Source organism: Pinus tabuliformis, chromosome X (genome assembly GCF_031772625.1).
Source record: "Pinus tabuliformis cultivar Carrire ecotype Pingquan chromosome X, CPIR1, whole genome shotgun sequence".
Classification (NCBI taxonomy): domain Eukaryota; kingdom Viridiplantae; phylum Streptophyta; class Pinopsida; order Pinales; family Pinaceae; genus Pinus; species Pinus tabuliformis.
In genome coordinates this window covers 1,323,417,070-1,323,431,667 of record NC_142308.1, presented here as the reverse complement: position 1 = coordinate 1,323,431,667, position 14,598 = coordinate 1,323,417,070, and the positions used below count along the sequence as shown (strand labels likewise).

General features: G+C 41.8%; 1 protein-coding gene across 4 annotated transcripts in view; it reads right to left on the bottom strand.

Moving 5' to 3' along the window:
• LOC149144963 (putative cyclic nucleotide-gated ion channel 20, chloroplastic) overlaps nt 1-14,598 on the bottom strand; it is a 481,236-nt gene that overhangs the window by 241,219 nt on the left and 225,419 nt on the right. For all 4 annotated transcript variants that reach the window (XM_089446392.1, XM_089446393.1, XM_089446390.1 and 1 more), the window contains one exon: nt 1,102-1,341. In XM_089446392.1, the coding sequence (XP_089302518.1) occupies nt 1,102-1,341 (240 nt within the window). The remainder of the gene's footprint in view (nt 1-1,101; nt 1,342-14,598) is intronic.

Genomic DNA, 14,598 nt, shown 5'->3' with positions numbered 1-14,598 from the left:
CTTGAGCAGCTGTTTGACTTGACTAGGAGGCAGTTGGACCAGGTTTGACCAAGTCTACTTTGCTGGTCAGTTTGGCTTTGTGATTGAACAGAAGATCTAGGTGTGTCTCTTGTTGAAGTGAAGAATTTCTCTAAGGAAAAGGTTGTTGAGTTTTCCCCCAAGTGGGTTTTCCAAGGGTAAATGGTTTTGTTCTTGTTTGGCTGTCTCTTTATGAAACTATTGGCATTTAGTTTCTACTGTTGAGATATTCTGTGTAATTGATTTATGATGAATATGAATGCAAGAAAAGAGTGATTAAAGAAATCATATGAAGTAATTATCAGTTTTAGAAGATCCTATGAAAAATCAACACCTCCAACCATGTGGACTTTAGGAGAAGCCAAGATGCAAATCATATTCTGATGTTCTATCCTGGATAATTTTGAACACTAGCAAGATGCATAAACAACTTGCAGTAGTTTTCTGATTGTAATGTGGATTGGTGAAGCCAAAAGGATGCTGACAGTGAATTCAAAGAAGCTGAATTGCTTGATGACAAGAAGCTTTCAAAAGGCACCAAACCACTATATGACCATCAACCATACAAAAGTGAATCTCCCCCATAAAATATTCATTGGCAAGAAGAGAAAGGGCTCCATGAAGGTGCATACCCACAAATCCGTCCAAGCTCCGTGGGTACCAGCTGCAAGCCCCTCAATGTGATGAAAATCACAAAGTGAAACCTCATACAATATGAGGTGTAATAGGCTGCATCTTATATAGTACCTTACATTCTAAAATGGGAATTTAAGGACCAATGTCATACCACAGATCCAACATCAAGACATTAGGACATTTTCAATCTCCAAGAGTTCATCTTAGTCTCTCAATTATCTTTGTTTGTGACAGGTTGTTATTTTGACTGTTTGTTGTAACTCTCTGTATTCCATGATGTAACTATTTGCTCCATCAAGTAATATATGATTCATTTCACAAAAAAAATTATGTAAGAAGAAACCAGAAAGGAATTGTAAGAGCTTCCCCACAACTGACATTGTATAATTTTATATATTTTCACATGCTAACAAGAAATAATTTGTCACTCTTTGATTTAAAGATTACCTGCAAAGCGAATAGGTACCAACTGCATCCGACCACATGTGCAGCCAATAGGTATATAAACAGGTTGATCACAAAATTAGCCCTTGCAGTCTCAAAGGCAAAGCTGCCCAACGCCAATGGAACAAATCGAATGCATCGAGGTATGTACTGAAGAAGCACAGTTACACGGAGAAGATCCTTCACAAAGTTAGCATTTGATGCCCCTGTATTGAGTCTACGAACAAGAATCCAAGTTATGACCTGCCAATTACATGCAGCACAATATTATTTTTCTACTGGAGATATGTAAACAAAATCCAATATACTATTCATTAAGAATAAAACTAAATGAAAATGTTTATTGTTTACTCAAATGATTTACAAGTTCAATGCAACTCAAACATTCGATAGTTCCACTAAAGATTTCGCGAACCAATGTTGCAAAACTCAACAGGGGTCAACAACTCAAGAAATCAAAGAACTTTGGAAAAAATCAGCAAAACCTCAACAAAACATGGCAAGAATGAACTTAGTCTTGAAAAACCCAACAACTTGAAAGACTCAGGAGAAATCATAGACTTTTGCTATATTGATTTAAGATGCATTAACTTGACTGCTTCTTAGAAATATAATGAAATGAAGCCATTTTGCATCTATTAATAATAATTTGATTGGTTACTCTTTTACATGCTTTGTTCTATAATAATTGGAAAAAAATGATGAAGGGTAATATCAACAACTAATAAATCCAGGTTCTTAGTCTAAACAAATAAGAATTCATCTTCCTGTCCAAAAGTAAATGCATTACTTTCGGTAATTCTGATCTATCAAACAAAAAGCATCAAAAAGATAAAATACCATAGTTAGTAGTTACTAAGAGAATTTCTAAATTAGTCTGCCTTCTCCCTCTTTTAGTATATAGCTTTCTTTTTCCATTTGTGGAGATAGCAGCCTTGAAAGAGTAATTGAAGAATCTTAATATAGCAAATGCTTTTCAGCATAAAAGCATGCAATGCCATTTAATCTTAGAGAGAATAGGTCAAGCTAAGGAATTTGCCAAAAGAAACAAGGAAATGAAGTGGTAAAAAATAAATACATATGGCTCACACATAAGCTTTATTATAAAACCAAAAGCGAAGAAATGAATAAAAACTTTCTATGTTCAGCCATGCTCCAATCTCACGCATAATAAAATATCCATGTGATCCATAATATAATCATAGGCAAAGGAACAAGATTTCATAAAATTTGGTCCTGGGACCTATTGCACACATTTTATCAAAGTTCCAAGGAAGCAGATGTACCAAATTTTTATAAGGATCAAGATCATCAACCATCGGCATTTTGAGTCATTGTAAACCCATTTTGCAAAATTTTTAATGTAAATGATGCTAATAAGACCATGTATGTATGTAACAACCTAGGTAAGCCTATTATTTTGGAGATGAATATCATCCTAGGAGGTTTTTCGTCTAACTGATTCATTTGTGTTTCTAAACACGGATGATCGTGTAATATTCCAAATGCAAAAATTTGGGGTTTTCTTGAAATTTAACTCACAAACACTTTAGATAAAATTTTCATTCATGAACAAAAGATTTCCATGTAAAATTCAACAACAAAGAACTGCAAATAACAATAATGAGTAGAAGGAAACCTCACCTTTATTTATAATATATAAATTGGGGTTTTACATGCCAAAACAATTGATATAGCTGAGATCTAACTGGCCTCAAGAATCTGCTCCAATGTTGTCCTGGCCCTCCACCAAAACTAAATTGAACTGCCACTGCTAAGCTCTCCTATGAATTCTGGATGAATTCACTAAGGGGAGATGGGTGCTCGCCCAATCTCTCTAAATCACCCGAGAGTTTTCGTCCTGGGGCTACTGCTAAAGTAGAGAACTGAATTCTCAAATATCTCCACAAGAAGAAAACACAAATCCAAGATGTTCTCTAATGGCCTCCTCCTCGTCCTTTTATATATCTGATGGACCTCTCTAGAAGCTTTTATTTTATTATTATTTTAATCATTGACCACATTTCCCTTAGTTAAAATATTCTTTTTAATGTGGGAAAATGGTAAATTGGCCACCACACCTCCTCAAGTCGTTGAGAATCACTTCTAACTATCCCATCCTATAGATCTTCTTGTTTTTGTTCCAACGAGCTATTACAGTAGTGTTTTGCCAATTATTCCTCTCGAAATCTCACCCTAAGTGTAATTAATTGAGTCAAGCGCAGATATAGACGGGGTGACAGCTGCAGAATGGCAAGCGAGAGTGCTAGGGTTTCATTCGCAGACATCAAGGTTTCATACGCAGGCATCACGGGTGTGGGAGTGGAGGCTATGGGCAGGCCCAGGGCTAGAGGGAATGAGGATTCCAAGTATGTTGAGTCTGAAACTTGGTGTTTTTCTCCCTCCAGTTGGGCATATGTATTGTTGTCTATGTTGGGTCGACGACAAATACTTTAGATCACAGAATACCAGATGCAACCTGAAGCTGATGTATAGAAATTTGCGGCGGCCACTCTAATAAGAGCCATCGATGCTAATAAGCTGTGATTTCGGATAATACATTCCATTAGGAATGTTTCTGAGCAATGTGGGATGGCGGTGGCTGAGTGGGTATCTGCGGATCTATCGCTCCATTACAATATGCTCCTGCGCGGCCACAATAGATCTATACTAGTTGGAGTGTACGCGATCAGAAACCCTCCATTTTTCCCAGAACCTCTGTATCACCGACCTGCTGGCAGCGGTACGGGGGAAAGGGATTCTACGCAAACCTGCTTGCACACTGTTACAGATGGGGGTTTACACCCTGCGGCACTGGGCCTGCTGGACACTGAGGTAACAGTTACACTACTCTTGCCTCTGGATTATGACACATACACGCGATCTTCATTAACTGACATAGAGCACCTGGAGAATCTAGCGATCATGGGGTTTTCCCCTGTCACGCATCCACACAACATTTTTGCAAAACAGAGTACTTGGAGCAACACGACAATGCAAACCTCAGGCGGATGTAGATTCCCCACACTTGGTAAATTTTCATCGATTTCAATTTATTGTTAAAATGCCTCCGGGGTCGTCTTTTCTGATTTGGGTTCTTGAAACCAGTGTAGATAATATCGGCGATATATCGCCGAATATCGGAAATATCGCAATATTTTCGGCGAGCCAAAATATCGCCGAGAAAATATCGCGATATTTTCGGGAGCCGAAAATATCGCGATATTTCGGAAAATATCACGCGACGATATAAAATATCGTCGGGCGTGTTTTTTCGTGGCTACAAAAAGGGAAAACTGGTTTTTTTTTCTTCATTTCTGTTTCTGAGTGTTGGAGAAGGAAGGGAAAGAGTTTTGTGGTGCTTGTCAAGGAGGGTTTGAAGATCAAACAACGATTATCACCACCAATTAAGATTTTTTTGTGGATCAAAGATTGAAGAATAGTGAAACAAACTTCATTTCTTCCATTAACAGGTATGTTCTTAAAAACCCCTATGTCAATGATTTTTTCATAGATTTAGGGTTATGCTTGCTTGCCTCTTTGTCTACCAACATTTTGTTTCTTTGTTTTTTTCCATTTGCTATGATTTTCATGCCCATGAACCAATGCAAGGGTTTTCTCCATATTTGGACAGCAAGCTTCATTTTTTTTTTTCAACTTTCTTATGCACCCTCTTATTGCCATTTTTCATTCACATTGCAAAATGCAAATAATATAGTAATTTTTTTTGAATGAGGTTGTTATTACTTGTTATTTTTTCATTTTGTGTTGGGGGGTTTAATGCCAATTTTTTGTTTTTTTTGTGCCCTAGGTTTGAATTAGTTCACTACAAATGTCAAATATGCCAAAAGCCTTGGACCCATTATGGGAGTATGGGGAGGCTGTTGGTGGGGCAAATCAGGCATATATATCATGCAACTTGTGTGGGACCAAGATGTCAGGAGGGATTACACGATTGAAATACCATCTGGCTAGACTCTCTGCATATGATGCAGATGTGATGCCTTGTATGGTTTCTAGTGCAGAGGTTATACAAAAAGCTCGTGAAGCAATTGCTGAACAAGACAAAAAGAAAGCTGCTAGGGAGAGGCCAATGGTCTCAGATAGATAGCTACAAGTTTTATTTGTTTTGCAACTTTTGCTACATATAAGTTTATAACTCATGATGATGAAATACTTTTAAAGTTTTATATATGTGATGTTGTTTTGTTTGAGTCCTTGATTGGACAATTATCACTATCAGGGATCAGCAGGATATGTGATGTTATTTTGTTTGAGTCCTCGACTGGACAATTATCACTATCAGGGATCAGCAGGATATTTGATGTTATTTTGTTTGATTCCTTGATTGGACAATTATCAGGGATCAGCAGGATTTGGTATCGCCTTTGAAGTTTGATGTATCATTTCTATTTGACATCATATATATCAATGCCTTATTCATATTTATGTGCCAATGTGTTTAGTTCATGTTGTTATTGCTTTATATGTTTAGAAATCTGAAAAAAAATGAATATATTATGCATTTTTTATGCTTTCCGATATTTGCCGATATTTTCGCCGATATTGCCAATAAGACCCTCGCCAATATGTTCCCGATACCGAGATTATCAACACTGCTTGAAACTAATAGTGTATTGCATCTGAAGTATCTCATCTCCCAACATATTGGATATACTCCCAAACTACAACTTCTGATATTTGGGGGCAAACCACTACAGGGCACTATACTCCTAAAGGACTACAACATTATGTCAGTGTCCACCATAACACTCAACCTGAGGCTGCGAGGTGGAGCCGCGACCTCTAGTAAAACAAAACATTCAGGAGGAGGAATTGGAAGTCGTACAACAAAAAACAACGAAACACAACAAAATCACAAAAATGGAGGACTTTCTTTCAAAAATATCCTACTAGGAAAAAAACACACCTATAGCAACATCAAAGCAAGCTGGAACTGAACCCAGTCCATATATTGTGGAGCCACTAAATTATATTCCAAAATTAAAAATAGATCTACCAGAAACAAATATTCACTGTAATACTTTTGAATCACAAGCCCTAATCTGTCGATTCAACTGTTTTTGGCCAAAACTTGTTGAGCTCTTCCACTGGATTTTCTCAAACTAGACTGCTCACTATGAAATACACCTATGCTCAAAGGGGTTTTTCATTGTCAAATTCCATTCATCTGAGGCAAGGGACATTATACTACAGGAAGGACCATGGTTCTGGGGATCCATGGGCCTCTTCATCACAACTTGGTTTCCAAAATTCGATGCTAATACTATGGTTGTTTCCAGGATGCCAGTATGGGTTCGACTGCATAATCTCCCATTACATTTTTGGGAACAACAGGGCCTTGCTGGTATAGGAAACTCCATTGGGCGATATATCAAAATGGACACACAAAGATTGGAGGAAAGAGTGTTCACTTTCACACGTATATGTGTGGAAGTAGATCTCAGCAAGGGATTATCGGATCGCATACTGCTGAAGCACCAATAGCGGAGCTAGACACAGATACTAGACTATGAAAACACATCATTTAGATGCAGAATTTGTAGTCAAACATGACACCTACAAAACTCATGTCTGGAAGCCAAAAAGATATACGAAGAAAAAAGAAAATAGGGAAACAACCCAAGGGTTGGCAATTTTCCCCCCATGACTTTGATGAGGAGGAGGAAGTGGTTGTGGAAGACCCCATACCCAATGAAAATAACCAGGAAGACAAAGAACCAAAAGCACAGGAGATAACTCCACAAGATCCTATGGAATTATAGCCAGAAAAGATGCCAGATGCAAAGGACTCTAGTGGTGCAAAACAACTACATACACCAGACAATTCAGATTCTAACAAGGACAATCCTCGACCTGATGCGTTCAACTCGCTTGCACTCGTATCTTCGATGCCGACTCAAGGGGAGTGGCACAAGGTTGAGAAGAAGAAGGGGAGAAAAACATGACTCTCCCCATTTTGTACATTAGTTTGCATATTTGTACTTTAGTTTGCTTTCATTGAACCCCTTATCAGCAGTCTTTCGACTTGCCTGATGTAATGCGTTTCAGCATCTGCAACATGTAATTTTGTTTTTATTAATAAAATTATGATTTTTCCATGGGAAAAAGAAAATTGAGACAGGCCCATTAATAACTCTATTTTTTGAAAGTTGTCGGAATGTAATGGAACGAAAGGAAAACTATGTGGATGATGGAATATACCAAACGAATTCCGTGAAACCTCATAAAAACTCCTCAAAACCCCTCCAAAAGCCCCTGGGCCCAACGATGACGCCAACCTCCACCTATGACCTATTTGCCCCCAACTCTAAAAGCCCATTCTAACCATGCCATAAGGAATACTAGAAAAAGGAACATCACAAATCCTTCGCCCCAAGATTGCTTGCATGCAAGCAATTCATATCTGTCAACAAATCTGGCAGTCCCATGCAACTAAGAATCAATACCTAGATCCCATACAAACCACTAGGTGATACCATACCTCCATGACACCCAACCAAGAATGGATCCCTCAATGCCCGGATCCCAGACTAAACTCTGACTCGACCTACCATCAACAGATCCTCCCAGATCCTAATGCCACCATGGCCACTCATCAACACCCCTACCACTCATCAACACCCCTATTCCATGGCTCTAGTTGTACTCTATCTCCAGTAATGGTTGTTACTCCCTCAACTCAATCCAATGCCAATCCCATTCTCTTGATGGGAGCATGTAGTACCCGTCATGTCTAAGGGTTCCTACTCCACTATAGCCCTGACTAAGGATACCGTACCCTCAATAGGATACCAACTCAATATCTCCCACCAATCTAATGTATGGACACCTATGCAAGGAATACGTCTACTAGGTTGACAATGGTCCATACTCAATTCATGATGCTCTGCCCGATCAACCAACAAAATTTGTCCAAGAAATCCTACCCCTCCCTATAATGGGCAAGAGTGGGAAAGTTGCGCTACAAGCCCTGTCTATGTACTCCTGGAGAAGACTACTACCTGAAAATGTTGTAGCTTTGTTGGCTGCCACTACATCTGTTTGCACCTTATCAATGGGTAGACACAAAGATGGATGCACTGCCATCTCCCTTGTCTGGTAGGAAACTCCACGCTCCTCTAGTCCACCAATCTCCTACAAAATTGTCCTGTCAGACTCCAGCATCTCCTGAGGACAAGTGTTTGTAAATACTGCCACCCTGTTAGCTGTCTGTATATCTATCTACTCCTCATCAATGGCTGACCCCAAGGGTGGCTGCTCATCCTCCTCCATCATGGGATCAATATGAACCTCCAACTAGCTCTCCCCAAAAGGCTCATCATGCATATTGTGCATATCATCCTCCTCAGTTGACTCATGCTCCACCATATGCTACTCCTGCTGAATCATCACCAACGACTCATCGTCCCAAATGTCTCCCATAGGGTCCACTAATAGCTCACCATACACACTCGAATATAGATCTGGTCTGTTGTCAACAACTCCACATGACTGCACATGCTCCCTAGAGGTATCCTTGTATGACCCCATGGACTCATCCAAAGAAGAGTCCTCATCCTAAAAGACAGAAGGAATATCATGTTGCTCTACCTCTACCATCTCCTCTGCATCTCTCATGCATGAGTGGTCAGGTCCCCAAGGTTCATTGCAAATGAAGCAAAGATCCTTCCTCCTCATCTCATTCTTGTTGCATGGTTGGTCACCATAAATACATTGCAACTCCTCTTGGGTCAACCGTCTCCTAAACAATCCAATGTTCTGCTCAACTAACCTTTCGGCTAGTTCATAAGGAGCATCTGAAACCAGCTATTCCTCCCTTGTAATGTTCCTAATTAGGAAAAACAATGATATGCAAAGCAACATAGTGTATGCAACACAAAAATTCAGAAAATTCAGTGAACACCCATAGCAACTCCAAAAATGTCATCAATATAAGCCATTTTATTAAATATATGGAGCAAGAGTGCAATGGTATGGAAGGAGTGCACCTGGGCTTGCCTCAATGGAAACTTTGACAAGACCCAGGTGATAAAATAGGATGCGCGGATGAGAGAATGAGCTGCTACAAAGATGCCCTGCATTGCCCCAAAAAAGTGCATTGTCTGCTAGAAAGATACTGCTGAAAAGACCACCTCCGATGCTCAGAAAATTCTACAAATTTAGCCCCAAGCTCCTCTTAAATAACCCACCAAAACCCAGAAAGGGTTGGGTCTGGTTTTGACCTCTGAAAATTGGCCCCAATTACTATGTCCCCCTCAACTAGCTGGAAAATACGGCTTGTCTGCAATCTCCCTAAAAACTCTCTCCAATCTCTCCAAAAATGTTGAGTTTCAGCTCCCAAAATATCTCCTCAATCCTCCAGGAAAAATCCATCTCTTCAACACTTCCCCCAATCTCCCACGTGTGCCCAGAAGATGACCCCTGCGCAGGCCCTTGATGAACAAATTCGTCCTGCCTCCAAGCAACAATCTTTTGCCTCCAAACTCCTCAATTAGATTTGTATTCCCCTGTAGCCTCTATGCAAAATTTCTCCTGGCAATCACTACACAAGAGATAGTTGAAATAAGCATTGTGTGATCCACTACTGTGTCCTCCTAGCGTACGCACTCGCTGAGTGAAAGGTTGTACATTGGGCTTTGATCTCCTCCAATCTCCCCACCAACTTGACACAAACTTTCCTTCCTAGGGTGGCACTCGAAATCCACTGGAGGAAGGGTGACCTCTCCCCTTCGAAAGCTCTGCGTTGAACAACACTATAACCTGGCTAAGCAACTCGAGCAACAAGAGAATGTATGATTGACAAAAGACCCCAAAAGTTGTTGAGCTTCTTCTATTTATAATTTTTAAGTTGCCTTTCCCATATGGGTCTCTCCAACATGCTTTTTGACCCCCTTCCTTGGCAATTTGAGTTTCCTCCTAAGCAAGTGTGTTTTACAAATGAGTGTGGCCTCCGCACTCCACTAGCAAAAATATTTCGGCCTCCCTTTTTCTTAAGTCTTCTCCAAAAATTCATGGGTCCCATAGTCAACAGAAATGCCAAAATTGTGGAAATAAACTTAAGGAAAATTATTTTAGGGAGGGGCATTACACTCCTCCCCTCCCAAATGTTGCTTGTCCCCAAGCAACTTCAGCGCTGGATGCTCAAGTATATGCTCACCCTCCCAAGTGGCATCCTCATCCAGTAAGTTCCTCCAGCATACTAAGTACTCCCTGATGGTTTTGCTCCTCAACTTCCTCTCCCTAGGCTCCAAAATGGCTTCCGGTTCCAGAACCAGATGCCCCTCATCATCGAGTGGAGACAACTTCGTACATACTGTCACTTGTTGTCCCAACACCTCCTGGAGGCATGAGACATGAAAGACGTTATGAATCTTGCTCCCCGATGGAAGCTCTAACTCATAGGCCACCTCTCCAACTCTCCTAGTCACCTGGTACGGCCCATAGAAACGAGTTGTAGCATCTTGGCCCCCTTCTGTTTCAATGTAGACTGACGATATGGTTGTATGCACAGGAAAAGTAAGTCTCGCTCCTCTAACTGTCTCTCAATCTTGTGCCTATCTATATACACCTTCTACTGATTTTGAGTTGTAAATAAGTTATCCTTAAGAGCCTTGAGGGTATCTTGGCTCTCTTGGATCCAATCTTTGGCCTTTGGTGCCCAGATGTCTCCAAAAACAATGTCAGCAAAAGATAAAGCATCATAACCATACAAATCACGGAAAGGTGATATACCAATGGAAATGTGGTGGGTGGTGTTGTAGCAGTGCTCGCCCAAATGCAACCACTGAATCCATTCTCTTCGCTACCCGATCACATAGTTTCGTAGATAACCCTCCAACCATTTGTTGACCCTCTCAGTTTGACTGTCGTCTGTGGGTGGTAGCTAGTGTTGGGGGTGAGCTTAGTGCCCACTAATCTGAAAAGCTCCTTCCATAATGCCCCCATGAACCGACTGTCTCTGTCACTGACTATGGTCTTAGGGAGTCCATGCAAGCAAAAGAACTCCCTGAAGAATAACTCAGCCACCTGTGACGTTGAATACCATGCTGGAATGGCAAAGAAATGAGCATATTTGGACAACCAATCCACCACCACATAAAAACAATCTTTTCCCTGCACCGTAGGGAGCCCCATGATAAAATCCATGGAGATACTCTCCCACTTCCCCTTAGAGATGGGAAGTGGTTGCAACAACCCAGTTGGATGTGTCAACTCCCCCTTATTCCTCTGGCAAGCCTCACACTCCTGCACATCTCAATACATCTCCCTTGAGGCCTTTCCATGTGAAACGCTCTCTGACCGTCATATATGTCTTCCAAAACCCCTGGCGCCCTTACAAAGGAGAGTCATGAGCTGCATGGAGAATCCTCTCCCTCAACTATGAACCCGGCACCAAGAAAATGCACCCTTTGTGGTATATGACATCAGCCATCACCCTGTAACGCTCATCAATGTGTGTACCCTCCAAAATCTCACATGCACGTCGATCTTTGGAGTACTCCACCAACAATTGTGCCTTCCAACCATGGACAATACTCATGAGTGAGTGTCGCGAGCCTCCTAGATAATGCATCTGCGACCACATTGTGTTTTCCCTTGACATACTCAATACCAAAGTCATAGGCCTACACCTTGCTAACCCACCTCTGTTGCCTATCATTGAGGCCCTGTTGCCCCACAAAATAGCGAAGATTATTGTGATCAGTCTTCACCTGGAATTTATTGTCCACTAGATACTGTCGGAATTTGGCCAACACATGCATGATGGCCAACATTCGGCATTCATCCAATGCATTCATGATGACCAACATCTCCTTGTCATAAATAGAATACGACCTCTCATGTGGAAGGAGCTTCCGGCTCTCAAAAGCGATGGGGTGTCCATCCTGAGATGAAACTGAGCCAACCCCCTCACCTGATGCATCACACTCCAAGGTGAACAGCTGAGTGAAATCCGAGAGTGCCAAGACTATGCAACTATTTATCACCTCCTTGAGGTGATCAAATGTTGATTGCACTCTATCTGTCCATGCAAAAGCCCCCTTATCCATCAAATCTGTGAGGGGAGTTGCCAACTGTGAGAAGCCCTTTACGAACTTCCTATAATAGGTGTATATACCCACAAATCCCCTCAACTCAATCAAATTTCGAAGCAACAGCCAATCCCGGATGGCCCTTATCTTCTCCTCATGCACCCTCTCTTCGTCTGCGCCAATGATGTGCCCCAAGTAGAGCATCTCTATTAACCCGAACTCGCACTCGGACAGTTTGGCATAGAATTGTTGCTCCTCTAAAATGCGTAACACCACCTCCGAGTGCTGCAAGCGCTCCTGCCAATTCCTGCTGTAAATTAAGATGTCATCAAAGAATACCAACACAAAATTCCTCAACTTCTCGCGGAACACATGGTTCATGCATGACTAGAAGGTGGTAGGCGCGTTGGTCAGCATGAAGGGCATAACCAAGAACTCAAAATGACTACACTGGTACCTAAAGGTCATCTTGGGGATGTCCTGATCCCTCACTCTAATCTGGTGGTACGCTCCTCTAAGTTCATCCATTAGCTCATCAATGCGTGGAATGGGGTAGCAGTTCTTCAAGGTCTTCTTGTTGAGTGTCGATAGTCTATGCACATGCGTAACGTCCCATCCTTCTTCTTCACCAGGACAACTGATGAAGCGAAGGGACTAGAGCTCGGTTTAACGTGCCCAAGTGCCAGCAACTCCTTGATGGCACGCTCAATCTCATCCTTGTAGGCCTTAGGATGCCTATAAGGAGTGGTGATAACTGCCTGTACCCCTAGCTCCAGCTCAATCTTGTGCTCAAATCCTCTATCAGGTGGTTGCCCTAGTGGTATGTCCCCAAACACTACCGGGTACTTGTCCAAGATGGCCTATATGTCAAGGCATGGTGGCTTGGGTTATCCCCCAACCTCTGAAATTTTCAACTCCACCACCCATGCTATGTCCCCATGCCTCTAGTTAGCCCCCATCCTATGCGTTAAAACTTTCTGTGGAGGATATGAATGCATACCTTGAAGAAACACCAGCTTGCCATTCAGCCTAGTGAACTCCACTCCAGTTTCCTCCAATTAGTGGTGAATCTCCCAAGGAAGTTGAGCCACTGGACAGCCATCACCACATTGGTGACCGACACATCCACATCAAAGAAATGATTTGTCACCAAGTAGTTCCCCATGGTCACTATCAAAGTATCAAGTACACTGCATAGTCCTATCCCCCGACATCAGAACTGAGAACCCCTCAAACTCCTCCATAGTGATACCCCGCCTCTGAACCATTTGTGCATCAATGAAATTGTGGGTGGCCCCACTGTCTACCAAAACTGAGACATCTTTCCCCTGCATTGTTCCTCTGATCCTCAGGGTCAAAAATTCGAGAACCCCACATAAAGAAGCGAGGAATCCCCCAAATGGTGCAAAAGGTATTCCCTGTAATATCCCATTTCAGGGATATTCCGCAAAACCCCAGTAAACTCCAACCAAATACATACGAATGATATAATATCCGGGAAGCTCAAAGTGATAAAAATAACAGTGGTGCAACATATAATAATGTAAACGTGAAATATAAGCAAATACTCAAGAAATGCAGAGAGAAATTCTAAGCCATTTTATTATACTGAGTAATGGAATGAGTACAAGAGGTGATCAAGAAGATGGCACCTCGACTTGCACAAGGCAAGTGAAGAAATACACTCAGAATAGCAAAGGAATGGCCTCTCTCTGAACTGTGTCCAAGCTGCTGGAGAACTGTCATGCTTTTGCTGCTGCTGGAAATCAAATGAGAATTTGGGGTTGTTTCCCTCCTCAGAAAATGCTGAAACTCTGGAATCGGACTCTACTCAAGAAACCCAGAAAAACCCAGAAAGCTTTTCTGAAATGGCTGAGCCCCGAAAATCACCCCCTTGAGGACCCACGCAATCCCTCAAGGCTCTGTGCCGCCACTGAATAAAACCCACTAAAACTCTGCCAAAATCCTCCAATATGCAAGGGTTGATCCCTTGCTCAATCTCCTAGCTCAAATCCTCCACAAAACCCTCAATCCGGAACTACCTCCAGAAGAACTGCGTCCCTCTCTCTCAAGACTGCGCAGTGCTCAAATGCTCGACTCCTCCTCCGCGCAAAAGATCAATCCTACTGCAAAGACTGCTAGAAACTACCTTACCCGAGTAGGCACTCGAAGTACCCCAAGGCTAAGGGTGAGATCTCTGAACAAAGACACTCAATGCACTAAACAGTGCTGCAGATAGGTTAAACAGCGAGCGTGCTCCAAGTCGAAATGACCAGCTCAAATGCACATAATCGAATTCCAAAATGAGGAGGTTTCTCTCTCATTTATAACATTGGCCTCTCTCAATCCCAAGGCTCACCTCCTCCAACGTAATCTCCTCTTGCCACGTGTTCCTTTTCCCATCTGAGCAATCCCTCCAAGTGTCTGCGTGGGCCCCATCTCT